The sequence below is a fragment of the Dipodomys spectabilis genome, unplaced genomic scaffold, assembly GCF_019054845.1.
Source record: "Dipodomys spectabilis isolate Male_0828 unplaced genomic scaffold, ASM1905484v1 ptg000073l, whole genome shotgun sequence".
NCBI lineage: Eukaryota > Metazoa > Chordata > Mammalia > Rodentia > Heteromyidae > Dipodomys > Dipodomys spectabilis.
This window is the reverse complement of record NW_024870750.1, coordinates 8,086,060-8,108,388: the sequence shown is the minus strand read 5'-3', so window position 1 is coordinate 8,108,388 and position 22,329 is coordinate 8,086,060. Positions and strand designations below refer to the sequence as shown.

At 47.7% G+C, this 22,329-nt stretch overlaps 1 protein-coding gene across 1 annotated transcript in view; it reads right to left on the bottom strand.

The window, feature by feature from the left end:
• Syne2 (spectrin repeat containing nuclear envelope protein 2) overlaps positions 1-22,329 on the bottom strand; it is a 259,939-nt gene continuing 237,610 nt past the window's right edge. The window contains 17 exon segments of the mRNA XM_042682550.1: positions 1-1,078; positions 1,336-1,379; positions 2,140-2,223; positions 2,865-3,056; positions 4,604-4,732; positions 5,490-5,690; positions 6,749-6,951; positions 8,123-8,237; positions 10,391-10,530; positions 11,446-11,514; positions 12,027-12,309; positions 14,081-14,275; positions 15,471-15,608; positions 17,434-17,616; positions 17,954-18,104; positions 18,375-18,562; positions 19,585-19,747. Coding sequence (XP_042538484.1) covers positions 856-1,078; positions 1,336-1,379; positions 2,140-2,223; positions 2,865-3,056; positions 4,604-4,732; positions 5,490-5,690; positions 6,749-6,951; positions 8,123-8,237; positions 10,391-10,530; positions 11,446-11,514; positions 12,027-12,309; positions 14,081-14,275; positions 15,471-15,608; positions 17,434-17,616; positions 17,954-18,104; positions 18,375-18,562; positions 19,585-19,747 — 2,701 coding nt within the window. The 3' untranslated portion in view covers positions 1-855.

Here is a 22,329-nt window from a genome sequence, read left to right as displayed (position 1 = left end):
TAATTTTATTTTTTGTTTAATGAGAAACATCAGAGTTGTACATACCACAAACAGCTTCAGGTTTCTGGACCACCATTCCCCCCCCCCAGCGACGAAGTAGCTCAAACAAACCAGAAGTGTCTCTTTAAATGTGAAAAGTCTTATAAAATTAATTTACAAAAACATCCTTATCAAGTCTGTAGTTTGGCATTTACTGTACATTAGTCAAAAGTTCAGGCTAAAATCTGATTTTTATTTTAAAAAAATCCAAGTTTACATTATTCATACAGATTCAGCAATTTAAAAAATATGCACAAATAACCAAATCCATGCAATAAAATTTCTTAAAAAATTTAAAGCAATATAAAAGAGCCAACCTAGGTCCTGAACAGAACATTTTGGCTTATGATCAGTAGCTCTGATTGCTGACTAATGATTCCCCTCAAATTGCTGAGGAAAACCGAGTCGGAACATTTAAAAATGCTTGTTTCAATCCATCAGCTCAGGATCCATGAGTCTCTGAACCATTTCTAGGCTGAATCTGCTTGCTGGTTGATCTAATGCATTTTATGTGCTGAACACCACTGTTGAGGGACAAGGTAATTATTCTGTTTTACAAATAAGTCAGAATTCACAAAGTGCATGGCTCCTTGGAAACTGTCCTTCCTAGAGTTCCCCTAGGCCATCAAGAAGCTCTGCCAAGATGCTGGCCTGATTCCCTGTCCCCTGCCAGACGAACTTCTTTTGAAAGTTGCTCTGGGCCCCAGCAGCCTATCTTGGCAACATCTGGGGGGATGTGTCCATAGCAGGTCCCTGGACCTTGCCAGTGTTAAAGAGTCACGGCTGGTGGTGGTGGCATTGTGGCTGTGAAGCCTCCTAGGTCGGGGGTGGCCCGTTGGTGTACCGCAGCATGGGATAGAAGGAGCGGGCAAAGTTGTTGGCCTGGGTGCAGCTGTAGTCTTCTTCGGAGGAGGGCAGCAGGCAGGCCAGAAGCAGCAGCAGCAGCAGCAAGAGCTGCAAGGGCAATGCTGCCCTGACCACCCGTGAGAGAAAGGAGCGCTGGGGCTGAGCGCTGCCGGAGCCAGTGGAGCCCCTCACCCTGTCAACAGAGGGCCAGGACCTGATCAGGAGCATCCAGAGGCCACGCCCACCCATCCCACCTGACCCCCCCCCCCCCCTCAGACCATGTGATGCCAGTAGGGCCAACAGCTGGGGAGAGTTTGGGAAGAGAAGTCCAGGGTTTTCCAGATGAATGAAAAAGGAAGATTTTTACAAGGACCTGGACAGCGGCACTGGCAAGGCTGCTGGAGTGGTGTGGGTCCCGGGGGACTCATGCTGTGACAGAAATGCCATTACCTGCCATGGGTCTCCTTCTCTTCTGTTCTCACTGCCCTGAACTGCTGGAACAAAGAAGCCAATATGAGCAAGCTGCAGACAGGTCCATCTGATCAGGGATAAGACTGGGCCTTCCTACATCATATACCTCCCCTGGGACGTCTTTCTGCCACACTACTGGGACTAGAGTAATATATCTGAGACTCATCCCAAACCTCTAAAAGATAATTGGGTTTGTTAAATTGTCAAGAGTTCCAGGTTGCACTTTGTTGGCCTCCTATAATGGAGACACCAGGAAGCCTTTGACAAGGACCTCATCATTATCAGTCTACTATGCAAGAGTAACTGAGACCCTTTGAAAAAGCTCTTAAAAAGTGTGTTAAAAAAGTGAATCAAAGTGTATTCAACCAGTAGGTTAAAGCAGATCTGTACTGTTATGAAAGGTGTAACAGCAGCTTTCAAGTTCCAACTTTCTATTAACTTGGTGACAGGAAAAAAAAAAAAAGTCAGTATGGCTGAGTGCCAGTGGCTCACTCCTGTAATTCTAGCTATGAGGAGGATCAACAGTTTGGGGCCAACTTGGACAACAAGTTTAAGAGATCACCCCCATCTCAACAGAAAAAGTTATGGTAGTTTGTGTCTGGTGGTCCTAGACAAAAATCAAGACCCTATCTCCAAAATCACCGAACAAAAAGGATTGGAGGCATGGTTCAAGAGGTAGATAGAATGCCTGCTCAGCAAGCAGGAAGCCCTGTGTTCAGGCTCTGGTACAGCTGAAAACAAAAACCAAATACGCAGCGTGGTTCTCACAGAAAACGTTTTTACCTTTGCTTGGGTAGCTGGCAAAGCTGCTGGAGACTGGTCCCCTGAGTCTACTTCATCAAAGTCAGGCAGAGACAGGTCTGGATTCTGAAAGCCACAACCCAATGGTTCAGTTCAAGGAAAGAATGTTCTGTACAGTCTCAAGAGCATAAACCTCTGCATGAAGCAGTCTTCAAGCAGCAGCCCACCCATTCCCATAGCAGAAATCTTTCAGGATTGGGGCTCTTCTAATTGCTCTTCTCTCCTTCCTGCAGTGGCTTGAATAGTTTTCAGAAAAAAAAGAGAATATATCCATAGCAAAGCCAACCATTTGCATTAAACATCTGTAACAGCAGTTGACAGTGAGCGCCCCATAAGTAACTGACAGAAGTACACAGCAATCAAGATGAGTTAGCCTTGATTATCCAGGAGAAAACAGACTAGAATGGAGGGCCCTGCTCCAAGTCTCACAATCTGGGTATTTTATTTGTTTTAAGTTGTATCACATTAAAAAAAAGTATAGACAAAAAGTACTAGGACAGAACTTGAAGCCCTGTCACTTGAGAAAGTAAAGGCTTGTGATTGTGACATTAAGATAACGATGGCATAATGGAGGAAGCCACTTTTCCTAATCCAGACATGCTAAGCAGGGGCTTAACTCTCCATGCAGCCCATCCACCCCTTGCTCAGCCACAGCTGGGCTGCAATCCTGCCTTCCTGTTGGCATATAAAAGCCCTGAGAGTCTCACCTGGCTTCCTTGCAAGGACATTAAATCTTGAGCGACTTGCTCACGTAACTGCTTGAGTTTCTTCTCAATCACGTGAACCTTCTCTTCTACCTCGATATAGTCTTCTCCTTGCCTCTTGATGAGCAGGCTGGAGGCAATCTCCTGCAAGGAGTTCACTTGAGGCTGACGCTCCACCAGCTCCTTTTCCAGTTGCTGAAAATTATAAGGTGTGTGAAAGTTGTCCAAATAGATGCTAGGGTAGCATGGGGGGGGGAGGGAACTGCTCAATTCCAGAACCTTCTCAGAGTTGCTTATCTGAGTCCTCAGCCTAGCACAGTTTAGGGTGTAAGCAAGTAGGCTGTTTTTTTTTTTGTTGTTGTTGGCCATGGGATTTGAACTCTGGGCCTGGGCACTGTCCTTCAGCTCTTTAGTTCAAGGAGAGCGCTCTACCACTTGAACCACAGTGCCACTTCTGGTTTTCTGGTGGTTAATTGGAGATAAAGAGTTTCACAGACTTTCCTGCCCGGGCTGGCTTTGAACTGTAGTCTTCAGATCTCAGCCTCCTGAGTAGCTAGGATTATAAGCATGAGCCACCAGTGCCCGGCCACATTGGGGTTTAATTCTTTTTCACTTTGAAGAGAATCATGATACTGGAGAATATAGAGGAAAGAAGGGAAGAAGGTGGTGTGGGAGAATGAGGCCCTCATCCACTAGGATGGAGGTGAGGGAAACTCTAAAGCTGGAAAATTGAGAAAGAGCAGTGAGGTGCACAGAATCTTGCTCTCTTGCTGTCCACTATGGGAGCTAGGAGACACATGGCTGATTCAGTCCTGAGAGCCTGAAGCTAGTGGTTACCTGACTAGATATGCAGACAGAACAGTTCCACTATTGTACAAAGTTCCACTGGATAGTTACAGATCTACAGAATGGGGTTTTAAAGCAATGGCTAGAAACCTTAAATTTAAAATACAGCTGAGTACCATTTCTATAATCCTAGCTACTCAGAAGGCTGAGATCTGAGATTTCAGTTCAAAGTCTGCCCGGGCCGACAAATCCATGAGACTCTTACCTACAATTAACTAGCAATAAATCCCAAAGTGGAGCTGTGGTTCAAATAGTAAAGTGCCAGCTATGAGGGGGAAAAAAAAAAAGCAAGGTGCCAGTACTGGCACAAGGAAAAAAAAATTATGCAGAACAAAAAAAACTAGCATACTGTACGTGCAAAGACTTTTTCTTCATTATTCCCTAAAATAATAAATGTAACAAGTATTTACAAACCATTTATATTATAATAAGTATAAGAAATATAGAGATACCGTAAGTGTATAGAGAAATGTAAATAACATAAGCAAATATAAGCATTTTAGCTAAAGGACTTGAGTATCCAAAACTTTTGGTATGTGGGAGAGTCTTGGAACCAATTTTCTGAGATGGCTGACTGTATTTACCACAATAAAATTACTTCTCTTTTAATGGCCTTCTGTTTCTTAGGACATTGTAAATACTGATGTCTTCAGTTTCTGACAGTCTCAAAAACCTTGTGTTCTGCCTTTGGCTCTTCATCCCTGCAAGTCATTTATCTCCAAAACAACCCAAGACCCCTTTGTAGACATCAATAGGAACATGAGGGTTGAGCACAGTTATAGCCACCATGTGGACTATATGGTCCCCAGGAACACTGGGCAAGGCTGTTGGCTACTCTGACCCCTGGAGTCAACAGTGAGCAGTGGTCACTCAGAGCCCCTGATAGAGAAACTTACCATCAGTTCTTCCTGACAGTCCTGGAGAGTCTGGTGATCTGCCTTTGGATTGGTGGCATGAGCCTTCTGCCTCTGCTTCTCGGCACTCTCTAGCCATAGCAGCAGGTTTTGACTCAACTGGTGAAAGTCCTTTATGAGACAATGTGTATGAGAGCATCAGAGCATCGTCCTTGGAGAGCTCTAAGGGGGAGCAGGAAAGGCAGCTTCCCTCTTCTGGTTTACCACTGTCCCAAGCCTTCTACCAGCAGGTGACTGAAAGGGCCCCATTTCGATGAAAAGCCAGGTCTCAAAGAAGAAAAGGGGAAAGCAAGGAGGCAGAGCGAGCACCCTTGGCAGAGCCCTGGGAGGCAGTATATAGACAGTGCTAACAGTGCTTATGGAAGGGCTTCAGGACACCTCCACGTGGGAAGAGCACGTGTTACTGAACAAATCTGCTAAAAGAGTCCACCCAACAGGACAGGCTATGCGGGGTTCACAGCCCTCCTTAAGATGAGGTCAAAGGTAATGTGTATGGAGTAATTACACATAGACACTGGGCTAAGATTATTGATACCACCATTTTAGTCCCCAGAAGGACTCAGGGAAGTGGGCACTAAAGTAATTCCCATTTTTCAGATATGAAAAAAGTTTAGGAAGCTTAGTGTTAAAACTGTTTCTCTGTTCCAGGGCCAGGTCTCTGACTTACTCTGGCAAAGGACAGAGAATTCCCAATCTCCTGGCCTGCACTGGGTCAATGCAATGTACTGGGCCTTACTTAGCAGGATGGAAACAAACAGTACACAAACCACATTTGGCTGCCTGCACTCAAGCAGCCTGACAAAATACTGCTCCCACCACGTGGGCTTAGCTGCTGCTGGGGACAGGGCCTTGGGCTGAGTCAGCATACCTGGCACTGCATGAGCGACTGCCGTAAGTCCTCTCGCCAGCTGTCCACTGTGCTCTGGACCCCTTCCCAGCGCAGGTTCAGCTGACGGAGCCTAGTTTGGAGCTCTGTAGATTCGGCGCTCTCCGTTGGCAGAGATTCCTTGCAGCTCACATTGACAGAGACCATTAAGGCCTTGTAGGTGTCAAAGGTTTTTAGCAACTCCTACCATAGAAAAGATTAGGTTAGGCCCTCTGGAACTAGGAGGGGCTCGGAAAGGGATCTTCTACATGCTTCTCCAAGCTGTGGCTACAGCGACCAGAGGGACCTTGCCTGTGACTGGCTGAGAAGCATCAGGTGAGAGATCTTCCCTACAAGGTCAGTGAATGTGGCCAGCTGGGCAGCAGAGCCTGAAGGCAGAGGCTGGCCTCCTGGCTGCCAGACTTGATGGGAGGAATGAAGAGACAGACCTCGGTAACCTCCACTGCCCCAGCTCTGCCACTGGCTTCCTAACATTCTGAAGACCACATTAAGTCTTCCAGATTAAGTATGTGGAGATTCTTCTCTCTCTCTCTCTTTCTCTCTCTTTCTTTCTCTCTCTCTCTCTCTCTCTCTCTCTCTCTCTCTCTCTCTCTTCTTTCTTTCTTGTCAGTTGTGGGGCCTGAACTCTGGGCCTGGGTGCTGTCCCTCAGCTCCTCAGCTCAAGGCGAGTGCTCTACCACTTGAGCCACAGCACCACTTCCAGCTTTTTCTGCTTATGTGGTGCTGAGGAATCAAACCCAGGGCCTCATACATGCAAGGCAAACCCTCTACCACTGAGCCACCTTCCCGGCCCCTTCATTTACCTTTAGAAAGCCAGAAATGTCATTCCATAAGAGGAATGGTGATTCCTGGTAAATAATGCCCGCAGTAAAAGGATGAATATGGAGAGTACCGGGATATCCTCAAACCATGCCTTAGGTCTCAGCAGCTCAGGCTTATGCTCAGGGTACCCACAAAGTGTAGATCTCAAACTTCCCTCCCTGCTCTCTGGGGCTACTTCCTGCAGGACAAATCCTGCTTGCACAAAAAGGTAACTAAGATCAAGCCATAGGGTTTATTAGTCAGTGAGCTGGGCTTCCCAACTCTGCCCCTTCCACAGGTCAGACTAACCGTGTCTGAAACTGCAAGAAGGGCAGCATTCAGCCAGTGGCCACCCACATCTCCAACCCATAATTCATTCAGTACAGCTGTGCTTGAGCAGGCACACTCCGAATGCCCTCCCCTCTGCACCTCTAACTCACCTGCAGTCTCTTCACTCTGAGTTCCATTTCCTGGATGGTGGAGGGAGGTTTCGCCATTGTTAAAGTTTCTAGTTCTGCTTCGATTTTTGCCAGCCAAGCAGTGATGGTGTTGATATCAGAGCTCAGTTGCTGCATGTTTTGTTTTATTCTGAGTTTACTGTGCAGCTCTGGTGATTCAACTAGCTCCCATCTGTCAAAGGCACCTGGGATCAAAAGCCACTGATTAAAATAAGCACCAATGCAAACAGATTTCTCTCCCTGAAGTAATTATAAGTTAGGGTGGAGCGCTGGGTGCCGGTGGCTGAGATCTGAGATCTCAGTTCAAAGCCAGCCTGGGCAGGAAAGTCCATGAGACTCTTTGTCTCCAATTAACCACCAGAAAACTGGAAGTGGCACTGTAGCTCAGAGTGGTAGAGTGCTAGGGGCTGGGAAGGTGGCTCAGTGGTAGAGCGCTTGCCTTGCATGCCTGAGGCCCTGGGTTCGATTCCTCAGCACCACATAAGCAAAAAGAGTGGTAGAGTGCTAGCCTTGAACTAAAGAGTTCAAGGATAGTGCCCAGGCCTTGAGTTTAAGCCCCACAACCTACAACTGACCAAAAGAAAAGTTAGGGTGATAAAAGAGTGTCAAGTATGCTCCTCACAGGAAGGTCTGAGCTGGTGAGTTCTTCTGGAACCTTCACAACATGTCTCCTGCCCAGGTCTGAGGCCTGTCTTTCTCCATTGCCACAAAGGCTGGAAGGAGGTGGGATTAAGAGGCAGAAGACCTGACCTCTTGTCAGTATGTGCTCTGGGACTCCAGTGCACACTTCAGTTTATGTTGCTGTTAGGGTGCTTTTTCCTTTGGTGCATGCTCAGCATGTAGCTGAGCAATTACTTAATAATTTACAGCCTGGTCTATAATGCTTTGATCATCGCTTTCATGTCTGATTTTTTATGTACACATGAAGTTATTAAAGTATATACTTCTTCATCAGACATGGTAGTACACAGCTATAATCCCAGCATTTGAGAGATTGAAGCAGAAGGGTTATGAGTTCCAGGCATCTCTGAACTATATAGTGAGACCCTATCTCCCTGCCCTCCACCAAAAAAACCAAACCAAAACCAAAAACCAAAAACCCAAAAACCCATAACACAATAAAACCAAAAACAAAACATGTATGCCATCATGCCAGCCTCATTTTGTCAATGTTTAAAGAATAGCTTCTAAATTAAACCAATAGCCTACAGATTCATTTATAAACATAAATCAGCTAATTTGGAAGTACATCAGCTATTATTGGTAAGTTTGGTGGTTTTGGTGAAGGATAATTCATCCAATTAAGACTCCGATGCCAAATTCCACTTCCTCTGAGGGCCGTCCATTCGGCCATACCTGAGGCCTGGCCTGTCAAGGCAGCCAGTGGCTCGTCTTCCTGCTGAGGGTTGCCATTCAAGACTTCTGAACCTTCTTTGTCACCATCAGCACCTGGACGTAATAGTAGCTTTACCTAGAATGAGCCAATTATAAGTCACCCTCTGTTAAATGGAAGGGTTATATAAACAACAACCAAGCTCATGTTAATAGGCAAGACATAAAGATATAGGGCCCTTTCCTTCAAAAGATAACTTCAAAGGCTTACACAGAGGTGCATGTGTGTGGAAAGCCTTTATGAATAAGCCAGCAGCACTGAGGGTGGAACCAGAGTCCCCAGGGAGGCGGATAAGGTGTTCATGATGGGAGATAAAATGGCTGTTTTACTTTGCATTCTTTCTAAAACTCCCTTAAAAAACATGCAGAAACAATCATCAAGCTTTCCAGACATGGGCTCCTATGTTATTAGCACTTGTACATTTTCACAGTGCTTTACAAAATCTTCTATACTATTCCTCCTTATCACCCAACTAGTGCCGGTGGCATCTTTATCACAGTGAACTGGTAGTACAGAGGACACTGCTAGGGTCATTCATCACCCATGCCAGGTCCCCGTTACTGTGCACACTGTTATCAAGGAGCTGACTAGGCTTTGCTCTTGGGCCTTCCAAAAGGTAAATGTATTCCTTTTAGAAAAGCTATGCTTGGATTCGTTCATGTCCATAAGGCCTGTTTGTGTGGAAGGGGAACAATTATAAATCTCTCAGATTTGTGCCTAGTTTCTGATGTAATAAAGGGGATTGAGCTTTTGGAAAGGGCCAGGTGAAGGAAACAAGCGTAGTATCTGAAGACGCCAGACCACATAGCCTAGGGGGTGAGGCTGCTCAGGGGCTAGGGTCTCTTTCAGTCTTCCTCTGCACCACAGATGGACAGATTAAAAGTGACAGCTGCTTGCTAAGCAACACGGCCAATCTGTTGTCAAATGGCCTTGGATCTGACCAACTGAAGACAGAACCATCTCCAACTATGGAACCATAGTCAGCCTCACATGCAAGGTTCTGATTGAATCTACCACTGGTTTCTTTAAAAGGTGGCACTTAAATGCAAGCTACATTTTCATCTTGACTATGTTGTTGATGATTTTCTGGACTAAGAATGCTCTGTGTCCAAAATTCAACTTTAGATTATCTCCTAGGAGCTGCCTAGCCGGAGCATACCAAAACCTCAAAACTAGGGAGTAGCGGCTGCAGATATACAATGATCTGAGACTAATGTAATGACCAGTGTTTCTCAGAGCCTTCTTGTATATCAATCCCAACACCAGCTGTGTAAGACAGGCTGCCTCTGGGTAGGAAGGCTTACCAAGTGCTTTCAGCTTCACAGGAATGGACTGGTAGGACTGGGAATCAAACCCATGTCTACCACAGCACACCTTTACATCTGAGTATGAAATTCTGGTGTTTTGAATAGGTGTGGTCAACAAGTCATTGTTTCCTGGACATCTGACTCAACAGGAGTGAATATTGTTGCATCACCACAACATAGCTTTTGGCTAGAGAACTCTCTCTACATCTAGGTCAGTCTGACCTGGATTCTAATGATACATGGACAGTTCAACAGAGATTTTGGTTCTTATTTTTTGGAGGTGGTAGTGATAGGAATCAAACCCAGGGCCTTATGCATGCTAGGCAAGATCTCTAACACTGAGCTACTCAGTTTCTCAGCAAACACTGTCATCATGAAACAAAACAACTCAGAATTTGGGCTGGGAATGTGGCTCAGTGGTAGAGTGCTTGCCTAGCACGCAACCCTGGGTTCAATTCCTCAGTGCCACATAAACAGAAAAAAGCCTGAAGTAGAGCTGTGGCTCAAATGGTAGAGCACTAGCCTTGAGCCAAAGAAGCACAGAGACAGTGCCCAGGCCCTGAGTTCAAGCCCCATGACAGGCCAAAGCAAAACTCAGAATTTGCCCAGGGAATGAATACAGTTTGTACAAAAGAATGCTACCATGATGGGCACCGGTGAGTCACATCTGTAATCCTGGCTACTCAGGAGGCTGAGACCTGAGGATTGCGGCTCAAAGCCAGCCTGGGCAGGAAAGTCCATGAGACTCTTATCTCAAAAAAAAAAAAAAAAAAAAAGCCCACCAGAAAAACCAGAAGTGGTGCTGTAGCTCAAGAGTTAGAACGCTCACCTTGAGCCTGAGGGACAGTGCCCAGGCCCAGAGTTCAAGCCCCACAACCCATACATGTGGGTTATATTCTTTGGGGGTGGGGTGTCAAGACTTACATAGGCTGGCTTGAAAGGGGTGCTGGAATCTGAGGGGATAGGTGGTACATTTCTGACATCGTCCATTTGTTGGTAGTGATGCTTGGGACAGGAAGGGCTGTCAGGAACATGCCATGAATGGCCATCAGAGATGGATTTACCTGAAACAAATGAAGTCCCATGTGCTGATCTATTCTCCAACCAAAGGACTCGTATTTAGTGACACAAAGATGGTCATGGATCACACGGCACCGGGTTACAGTGTCAAAATGAGCTCTGCAGCTTGTCTTGCAAAACATGCGTATTTGCAAAAATGTCAGTATGTCTCAGAAGGGAATGAAATGAGTCATGCAACTGAGTGACATTGTGCCTTCACGAGACGGGATCATGGTGGAGCACAACACACATAAAACTTGCTGTAAGATGAGGGGTGTTTGCATGAAATGGGTTTCTTAAGTGATGGGGACCCTGGGTCGTGAGGCCATTCTGGGAGCCAAGACAGGAGGCTGCTCAGGAATAAGGGGACAGTGCCCATGAAAATGGACTTGGGAACCAAAGGGCCACGTGTAGCTGTTTGCCACCAGTGCTGGTGGGGTGGGGGGGAGGGGACAGATTAGCGCTGCAAGTCAAGGAAAGGTTTCTTCTCCTGCGGCAAAGGCAATGGTCATTTCCTACCCCCACCCACCCAGCCAATCCTGCCCCAGGAAATCACCAGAAGCAAGGACAGAGTTCCAAACCAAGCCACCATGAGAAAAGCTTGGCCCATGCCAAAAGACTTGAGACAGGTGAAGGAAGACAATAATAATACTGGAAAAAGGCACCAGGAAGAATTTCCTTCTGCACAGGCCTGCGGGGGAGGAGAGGGCGGGCGCGGTGCCTGCCCTGGCGCGGGCGGGGCTGTGTAAGGAGCACGCAGGTATGGGTGAGTAGGGAAGTGTAAATACACCATGACACAAGGACCAAGGCGCATGGTGTCCACAGAGGCACAGGTCAGACATGACATGGGAGCGAGGTTGAGGATGCAGTATGCGCCACAGGATGCTGCCATGTTGACACATGCACAGGCAGGGGCCTACCAGAAGACGCTTTCAAAGATTTTGTGGTCATTTTAAGATATGCCTCAGGATTTTCAGGGATTTCTACATCTGAAAAAGAATAATGTCATTGTCCTCACTGGAGGTGGCTGCAGATGAATGCCCACGTAGTAAGTTTAACCCAGTAGAAATACTGCCAGCTGGATGGAGAAAACTACTGTCTTGGTTTGATTTGAATCTTGGAAACTAGACAGATTTTTTTTCCTTCCTAGCCAACTCCTCCCTGTGCAGAAGGTGGATAAGGCTAGAATGAACTCAATCTACTAAGACTTACACACATATCACTCCAAGTTTGCCCAGGGGTCTCCTAACAGCCGTAACCATGCGTGGACGGCCTGGATATCTGAGTGTGAATTTCTTTCCTTCTTATTCCCCCTCCCTCATTCTTTCATTTTGCCTGACCTGGGAGTGACTCAATTCTCAGGTGAGTTAAGAGATGGGCAGGACACCACCCAGGAAGCCACAAGCTGGACTCTCGGTCACTGAGAGCTGGTTGTGTAACTAGGGGGCTAGAAATGCAGCCAGACAGGTGGACTTCAAGGCTCTGGAAATCTGGCCATTACCTGACAGTGCACTGTAGTATGGGCCTTCCTCGTCTTCTTCGTGGGAGGAGGAGCCCCCCACATCCCCTGTGTGGTCCCACTCGAGAGGGATGGAGTCCACGCTGACGGGGGTCTCACAGCCAGACCGTTCGTGCCCTGGAGCTGGGGGCACAAGGTGACACAGAGACTGGGGAGAAGAGGGCTCCTCGTTCTCTTCACTTTTATGCCAAGCGTCAGTCTGGATGTCTCTGGGGTCTTCCATATCTGTGTCATTCTCAGATGCCTCTTTTTCATCTTCCAGGCCCTAAATGGGAGCACCCAGGTGTGAGCATTCCCCAACTCAAAGCTGCTGCAGTTAGTAGGACAAACACTGGCAGTCTGCCTGTCAAACAGCCTCTGAAAACAGCTGCCATTAGTCATTCTAAGGTGGTTTTTAAGAAGAACTGGGTTCTGGCCCTGTACTTAGTTATTTGAATTTAGATAATCCAGACTGGGGCCTAGAATCTGTGTTTTACAGAAATTCCAGCTCCCCCTAAGCTCAGTAACTCTATCTGGCCAAAATTTCATTATGGTTCATACCAAGTTCCTCTAAGAAACAGGACATTTTCAGATTCAGATGTTCTGGGTAAGACTCATGACTTCAAAGACCACACATACAAGGTTTGATTTTCCTTCTTCTCCAGTCTTAAGACCTGGGCTCTTTATTGGGCTTATATTGTAATGCCTCCAAATCAGTCTAGGATAAATGGACTACCAACTATTATATTTAAAAACGAGGAATTAGGGCTGGGAAGGTGGCTCAGTGGTAGAGCGTTTGCCTTGCATGCATGAGGCCCTGGGTTCGATTCCTCAGTACCACATAAGCAAAAAGAAAAAAGCCGGAAGTGGCGCTGTGGCTCAAGTGGTAGAGCGCTAGCCTTGAGCTGAAGAGATGAGGGACAGCGCCCAGGCCCAGAGTTCAGGCCCCACGACTGGACCTCTCCCCCCCCCAAAAAAAGAGGAATTATTGGGGAATTCTGAGACTAGGTGATGAAGAAATAACCACATCTGAAGCTGACCATTTGGAGACATACAAAAGAAGCAGTGGCCGGTGGTGTTGGTCAATGGTCATCATTAAATCTTCTGTCCACTAAGGGAGTAAGCTCTGATGGTGGCCTTGGTCCTTCTGGACCTCCCAAATGGCCCTTGTGTTAAGGGAAACATCAAAGTTGGTTTTGAAAATACATTGGTCACTTTGAAGGTGGGCAAAAAGAATCAGAAAGGCACCAATATTAAATGTTCCCAGACGTGAAGCAAGAGGAAAAGACAGACACATTCCCAAGCTGCTCATGTACATGATCCAAAGCAAAACAGTTTTCAGTGAATTCTAGGGGCCCTGACACATGCTAGAACAGTTCTTCCCTGAGAACACACTGTCTACGGGTAAGAGTAGCAGGAAATTCCAGTAGTACTTTTTCACGGGGTAGTGGGAAGGTGTAAGGAATCATAGCTCTGTATTAATGACAACAAAAAATAAATTGCTTGGTGTAACCCTTTAAAAAACAAAAACAAAAACATAAAGCTAGCTGGGTGCTGGTGGCTCATGCTTCTCTACCTTCTTTTTCTTTTTGGGTCCGATCGTGGGGCCTGAACTCTGGGCCTGGGCACTGTCCCTCAGCTCTTCAGCTCAAGGCTAGCGCTCTACCACTTGAGCCACAGCGCCACTTCCGGCTTTTTTCTGTTTGCTTATGTGGTGCTGAGGAATCGAATCCAGGGCCTCAGGCATGCAAGGCAAGCGCTCTACCACTGAGCCACCTTCCCAGCTTGGCTCATGCTTCTCATCCTACCTACTCAGGAGGCTGAGATCTCATGATCACGCGAGGCCAGCAGGATAGTCTATGAGACTCTTATCTCAACCACCAAAAGGTAAGAAGTGGAACTATGGCTCAAGTGATAGAATGCTAGCCTTGAGTAAAAAGCTCAGGGATAGTCCCAGGCCCTGAGTTCAAGGCTCAGGACTGGCTCTAAACCCTTTAAACATCCAGTCAGACCCACACATGGAGCATCCCGAGCCCTGGGTGGTGGGCTGCTCTTACCGGAACGTGAGAGGTCAGCCGCTGGTGGAACCGGGAGACCCTGCCGAATACCTCCTGGCAGTACCGGTGGAGCTCCTCCAACTCATCTTCAATCAACACTGCATCCAGGGGCTCGCTCTTCTGAATGAGCTGCTCCCCAAACACGATGAGCTGGTCAATCTTGTTGGTGTTTAGTGTAATTTCCTGTTGGAAGCCCTGTTGAGAAGATGAAAGACAAGAGCTTCAAAGGAAGAAAACCTCCCCTAACATGCGTCCACAGTCTGTTTCTTATTACAAAGTCATGGGGGGGGGGGGGGGGAGGGAGAAGCATTAAATGTCTTTATGGTTTAATTCCTTTGTTGTTTTGTACCTAGTACTGGAGTTCCATCAATTTTTAACAAAGTGACAATGATGAGCTAATAATTTATAGCAATTACATATATATATATATATATATATATATATATTTTTTTTTTTTTTTTCATTTCCTTACCTTTGGGTACTGATTTTTCCAATTAAGTTTTAAATGGGCATTTGCCATTATTGGGTGTGAGGGAGAAAGCTAGACTTATTGACACTTGGTTGAAACAGAACATTTCCAATAATAAACCAATGGGTATCTGCTTTGGCCTAATGCAATAATATTAATGAACCATTATTTTAGGGGACACAATTATTATTATTTTTGTGCTGGTCCTTGGGCTTGAGTCAGGGCCCAAGCACTGTCCCTGAGCTTTTTTTGCTCAAGGCTAGCACTCCACCACTTGAGCCACAACTCCACTTTCAACTTTTTCTTTTGGGTAGGTCATGGGGGTTGAACTCTGGGCCTGGGTGCTGTCTCTCAGCTCTTCAGCTCAAGGCTAGTGCTCTACTACTTGAGCCACAACACCACTTCTGGTTTTCTGGTGGTTTACTGGAGATAAGAGTTTCATGGACTTTTCTGCCTGGGCTGGCTTTGAACCGTGATCCTCAGATCTCAGCCTCCTGAGTAGCTAGGATTATAGGTGTGAGCCACCAGTGCCCGGCAACTTTCAACTTTTTGGTGATTAACTGGAAACAAGAGTCTCACAGACTTTCTTGCCTGGACTGCCTTCAAACTGCAATCCTCAGATCTCAGCCTCTTGAGAAGCGAGGATTACAGGCATAAGCCACCAGTGCCCAACTGAATTTTTATTTCTTAAACCTCTTATAAAATCTGCCCAGGGAAGCCAGGTGCTGGTGGCTTTTGCCTGAGCCAGCCTTGGATTGTGATCCTTCCACTTCTACTCCCTTGAGAAACTAGGATTATCGGTGTGAACCTTCATATCCAGCCTGGTTTTGAGATAGGGCCTTGCTAGTCTGCCTGATCCTTTTCTTTTTGCCTCCTGAAAAGCTGGTATGATAGGCGTATGCGGCTCTGGCTAGTCCTTACGTTCAGTTGGCGCATCTTGTCGTCAGCATCACTCTCTGAGAAGTGTTCCACGTTGGTCAGCTGCAAATCCATCTCTGTGAGCCACACCAGAATGCTCTCCCTGGTGCCCTCGAACTCTTCCCTCTGGTTAGTGAAATGCTGTGAAAAGGGAGAAGAAAATCATGTTTGTGTTGACCATGGAACAAGAGCTCAGATAGGCAGCAAGGTGGCCCACGTGCCCAAGGAGGCCCCTGCCCCTGGGGCAGCGTGGAGGCCTCAGAGCACGGCATGCCAAAGCCTGCAGGTGTCCTGGCTGCGCTACCAAACAAGCTCCATCCTCTCTGAGTCTCGGCTTCTACCCTAACAAGGGAGGGAGGGTGTGGCAGTACTGACTGTGCTCGCTCAGTTCCTTCAGGCATTCCTTCAGTGAGTTTCTGCTGTTGGCCCAGAGGGGCCAGGCTGATCATGTGGCTTGCTTGTCTGCTTTCTACTACTCTTCCGCAACAGCTTCCATGATGGAAGAAGATTCAGCAGACTCAAGGTGGACAAGCACTCACTTCAGGCTGCGGGAGCTAGCAGCCTGCCAATGTGCCTTCATGTAATTCTGACTATGGTGGCGACCCAGAGACACATCACCCCAAGGAGGCAGCCTCTCACGTTACCACCTCATCCAAGGGCAGCTGGTTGGTTCCAAGATCAATGTGGTGTGTGGGGCCAAACGAAGGTTTACACATCTCAACAGTCAAGTCAGTAGGAGAAAGAAACTAACACAAGGAAGATGTCCAATGAAAGGAAATGGCAATTCCTTCTGAGGCTTCAAAATAAAACAACAAAAATCCCCAGATTTTCCTTCCTTCCTTCCTTCCTTTTCTTTCTTCCTTCTCCAGGCCTGGGGCTTGAATTCTGGGCTTGAACGCTGTCCCTGAGCCTCTTTTGCTCAAGGCTAGCACTCTACCACTTGAGCCACAGCACCACTACTGGTTTTTTCTGTTTTTGTAGTACTGAGGAATCGAACCCAGGGCTTCATGCATGCTAGGCTAGGCAAGTACCTCTATCACTAGGCCACATTCCTAGCCCCCAGATTCTGATTTTCACAGGATCATTTTCAAAGCGTTCTACTCTAGGAACTGCAGCAGGGCTGCCTAGGCCTTTTCCATTTAGACCTGGACTCACAGAGGTGTAGATAGCAGCACATCTCAATTACAGAAATCTAAGATGAAGACGGTCAGCTCCCTCTATATGCATGGGTTCCATACTCAAGGAACCAACCAGCAGCAGACTAAATATATCTGGGGGGAAAAAAATCCCTGTCTGTATTGATCATAAACAGACTTCTCCCCCTTGTCACCATTACCCAAACTATAACAACGATTTATACTGTATCGGGTATAATAAGTAGTCTACAGGTGATTTAAAGTATAGGTGAGGAGAGGTTATGCACGAATTATATGCAAATACTGCATCACCCTCTATAGGGATTTGAGCATCCTGGAGTTTGGACTGTGCCAATCCCCAACTATGTATTTCCTTTCAAAATGTAACCCTGACCTCTGAGACTAGCCAGAGCGCTGGCCTACCGTCCACAAAGCACAGGAGGCACACGCATTGTAGATGTGTCTTAGCCACACAGAAAACTGACAGATGGGCAGAGCAGGCTCTTTCTGGAGGCCCATGTGTTTGTTGCCTTCACTGACTCAGTGAAGCAGAAACCTAGTCTGTGTGTTAACACACATGCCATCAGGGGGTATACAGGTTGTAAAAAGAGAAGCTTTTTGGCAAATGACATGAACAATCTCTGCCTAAGGGATCCCTATGCAACTTCCCTCTGAAAACCAGGTGCCTTTGTGTGGGAGGAAGGCTAGGATGGCTTAGACCCTTAATCTACCTGCTCTGCATCCCAAGCCTGCCACTGCTTATAGCAAGAGGACCCTTCCCTGAAGAGTCTACAGATAACCGGGGGGCGGGGGCCCATAAGGACAGTTACTCTGAGTCTCCGCAGGATGGCCGTGACCCGCCTCTGCAGGTTGTCCCAGCGCTGGTTGCCCTCGTGGGCCATCTGCTTCAGCTTGCTGGCTGTGTCTGTGCGGTTCTCTCGAGCCAGCCGCCGGTACTGCTTGTTGATGAGCTCCAGCTGTGTGAGCCGCTCATGAATCTGCCGCTGGAAGGCCTGCATGGCGTCACGTGGTATCACGTGGTGGGGAGGGGACATCTGGGTCAGGCAGGTCAATGCCAAGGCACCCCCTTCCTGATCCCAGAAATCCTGCTTTGAAGGGGCGGGTCCCTCAAGCGGCTATGGCAATAGGGAGGGGGCTGTCTCCCCAGTCTGTGCTGCTAGCGAAAGCACAGGTCACGGGGACAGGCGGCATGCATTGGTGGGCTCAGGCAGAGCAGTGGGTGGTGAGCTGAGGTCCACTCAGCCCTTGCAGGGGTGGGGGAAGCTGGCAGCCTCTGTGCTGCTGCGGGCTTAGCTCTGAGTGGGAGCATGGGGCGGGAAGCTGTTTTACCTCGAACCTCTTCAGCTCTTCTTTGGCGCTGGTGTACAACACCTCGGAGGAATTGGGGCAGGCTGCGGTCCTCTCAGCAGACTTGAGCCAGTCCTCAAAGCGGGAATAATCATCTAGAAATTTCTGCCACAGGCGCCATGTCTCCTCAATTCTGGCAGGAGGAAAGTGACTTAGTATAACCATCTATTTCCACCTTGTACCTTGGGCTTCTTTTGGTCCCTTGACTGGGCCTGTTTCCAATTGCCTCAAGCTGGCTCTGTTTAGGGAGATCCCCGCTACCCCTCTAGGAAGTAACTAAGGATGCCCTGTGTGGGTGGGCACACCTTTGGCCAGGAGCTCCGAGCCCCTAGGTGTGCTCATGGGAGTCGGGCAGGCCACCTGACTTACAGCATGTTCACAACCCGGCCAGCCCAGTCCTTACTTCATGCGCCGTTCCATGGACATGGCGCAGATGTTCCTCCAGCGCCTGTCCAGGCTCCTGGTGGTCTGCTGGATGGAGTCGCACTCGGTCTCGTTGGCACAGGCGTCCGAGTCGTGCAGCAGGACATCACAGATGCTGAACACGGACTCCACGCCTGCACTGTGCTGCTCTATGTCCCGCTGCAGATCCTACCATGGAAACGGAGTGGGACAGCCCTTGAGATGGTGGTGGAGGGACCGCATCAAAGGAGCCCCTCACCCCACTCCTGCTCCCAGCCAGGGCTCATTAGCGCCTCGTGGTCTGCAACACAGACAGGCCCTGAGCCATCAACGCCTGACCTGCACGCTGCCAACAGTGGGTTTATGTGAACTATGAGGTGGCACTGCCCACTCTGAGAGGCCACATGGCACGAGATTTTGGGTGTACGCGGGACCCGATCCAAACCACCTGAACACAAAGGCCTCCGATTTAGACTCCATTTTGGCAAGGGCTTCTTTGGAAAATGGAGTCTCTGGAGTAGGAACTACACCTTCACAGTGGAAACTCTTAACGTTTTAAGGGCCAGATCACTCCTGAATGTATGAAGAGCCTGGCTGGGTCTCCCCGCCCCTGCAGGGCCCGCCCTGCCAGTCCACATAAGAGCTCCATGGTTCCCAGAGAAGAACTGTGGGGCTCCCCAGCCTGTGGGTCCAGGTGAGGATTTGGCTTGGGGAAATGGCCAGGTCTCTGGGGGCTGGTTCCTATGATAGCAATAGTGATAGATTCACATTTGGGGAAAAGAATACTTAGGAGGAGACATTGCATGGTTATAGGAAAAAGATGGATATTTCTTTAAGAATAAACATGGGGGCTGGGACTGTAGCTTAGTGGTAGAGTGCTTATCTTGCATGCATGAAGCCCTGGGTTCAATTCCTCAGTATCCCATAAACAGAAAAGTGGAAGTGGTGCTCTGGCTCAAGTGGTAGAGTGCTAACTTTTGTTTGGGTTCTAGAATGCGGCCTTTTCTGCCCCTGAGGTAGGGACATGTGGATGATGAGGAGGACGGAGTATTCGGGAGATGGATGCCTTCCTCCTAAAACAACAGGAACTGGGCAAAAAGCAGACCAACATGAAGACAATTAAGAACTGAACACACTGAAACCTGGCAGATGTGTGGGCAGGCATCTATCACAGCCACCTCTCCTCCCCACAACCCAGTGCCGGGCCCCACCTGCTGCTCAGCCAGCCTCTTCTGGATCTCCTGATCATTGCAGACATCGTAAACCACCGGCTTAGAAAGCTCAGACTCGATTCGTGCCAACCACGTGCGAAGGTTGCTCATGTTTTTGTCTAACTGCTGGATAAAAGCGAATGTCTCCTTCAGCTTCTTCACCCTGAACACATTTGCAGAAGAGAAGCAGAGAAAAAGGGAGAGAGAGGAACAAACACACAACATTTAGTGGTAACATTTAGATAATCTGTTGCTTCAGGTCATTTTTCAAATGGACTTAGTCTAATCACTCATTGCTAGAGTGGGGCTCCCGGACCCCCAAACCTATCTCTTTCAGGCTCTAGGGGCAACAGAAGGCACCATTTCCTTCTCTCCAAAATAACCATTCTTGGCTGCTTCTGCCCAGTTTCTGGCTTGGATATGTCTGAGACTGTGGTCCTGGTCATCTGCCTGGTCACTGGGCATTTGGCCCATGATGCCTCTCATAGGATGAGTCTTTGAGCAAGGGCAGAACAGGTGATGTCCTATCGCTTCCGTGTGAGGGATGATAGTGCCACTGAACTAGCCCATGTGAGCATTACGGGGCACCACGATGGGAGGGAACAAAGGTAATTTGCACTTGAGTGAAGTTCGAAGCTAACGTTCATCCACCTCAGCAACCTGCCCTGGTTCTCATGCAACCTTGCTTGATATGGTAAGTCTGAAAGATCATTCATGGCACCTGTGTACTTTGATGGCCTGTCCTTACATTGCCAAAGGGAAAATCATTTTCCCTCCTCATGAAGACAAGGTCTTGATGGGTAATGGTGGCTCATGCTTATAATCCTAGCAACTCAGGCAGCTGAAATCTAAGGATCTCATTTCAAAGCCAGCCCAGGTAGGAAAGTCCATGATATTCTTTTTTTTTTTTTTGGTTTAAAATGGTAGTTTATTTCTCCTTAATTGAAAAAATTGCACAACTTTTTATCTGAAGTGCAGAAGCAGTTATTGTAAATGCTATTTTTTTTAAAATTTTATTTTATTTTATTTGAGAACATACTGTACAGAGGGGTTACAATTACATGGGCAGGATAATGCATACATTTCTTACCAAGCATTGCAGCCTCCTCCTTTGTTTACCCTTTACCTCCCTTCCCAGCCTCCCCCCTCCCCCCTACCCAATCATACCCCCCCTTCCCCCCCCCCCCCCCCACACCGACATTGTAAAGCTGGTTTTGACATGACATTTTGTACTTCTCATTGTTGCAACAGGTCCACCTGAATCCTTAAACGACTTGTTTGTCCCCGTCCATGATATTCTTATCTCCAATTAACCACCAGAAAACTGGAAGTGGTGCTGTGGCTTAAAGAGGAAGAGCGCTAGCCTTGAGCAAAAGAGCTCAGGAACAGCGCCCAGGTCTCAAGTTTAAGCCCTATGATCCACAAAAGAAAAAAAAAAAAAAAACACAAAAAAACAACAACAAAAAAGACAGGGTCTTGTTATCTAGTCCAAGCTAGGCTTGAACTCACAATCCTCCTGCCTCAGCATCCCAGGTGCTGGGGTTACAGGCATGCAGGATGACCCACTAACCATGATTCTCTATACAGACACTGAACAAAATGCTTCAATAAACCACTTTCAAGGAAGCCCTCATGTGGATGAGAGAGGCTTTTTTGCCCTCAGGATGGGGGATTTGAGTTACTCTGAGAGAGTAAGGTAATGGGTCTAGTTGAAAGTTCCCATTTGTCACTGGTCCAGTTGGAAGATGCTGTCAGATTGGGATGCCGACTCTAACATGGAGGAAACACACTGTTATCCACACCAACACTGCCCCCTTTTCCATGAAACCATTGCCTACCTATCTTGGGTTGCCCAGCTGAAGTGTACAGTGAGGAAGGAAATCATTCAACCCTCACCACCCAGTTCAACCCCTCCTGTGATCTTTTCAACACCCCAAGTGTTCAATGGCCTCATTGTCTCTAATTCTTCACTCTGCAAAGCCACTCCTTGCTCCTTCTGGAACCTCTGGCACCAGTCCCGCCCTCCATGCTCCCTTTCCATCCGGTCCTCACTGTGAGACAAGTCTCCACCTTTCCGGAAAGAAATAGGCCAGGTGGGGGTAGCATCTCCCATAGAACCTGGAGGGAAGGAGGTGCAAACATCTGCTGAAGGAGCGAATGAGTGAAAGTAGGTAAGCACTTCCCTTCCAGGGCAGAGTTTAAGACCACACAGGGGCACCTCGTTTAGTCTTTACATTCCAGTTCTATTATGAGTTCCTTCTATGATTTAGGGAAATCCTTTCACCTCGGCTCCCTTATCTCCAGTAGCCCGAGAATTCTCAAGCTTTAGCCAGGCAGTAGCTCTGATGCTTGACCAGGCCCAAGTCCTATTCAACTGCCTAGGAGTGTCCCTGCAAGGTACCTAGTCCTATGACCCTGTTTCCTCATATTATAGTTTGGATCTCTTTTGGGAATGGACAGTCCTAGGGTTCGGAATTCATGGCCTAGGCAGGCGCTCTGCCATTTGAAACATACCTCAAGTCCTTATTTTTGCAGGTAGTCTTGAATCTTCCCCACCTATTATTGCCTCTGGACACTCATGTGAACACTTCTACTCCCAGCTTACCTTGCTTACTTTGTGACTTCAAACCACACCCTCCCGATCTATGACTTCTGGGAGTACTCAAGCTGAGTACACCAATGGACTGATGTTTTAGATCTGAAATATCCTCCCAAAGCTCACCGTGTCCAAGGACTGGTCTCCAA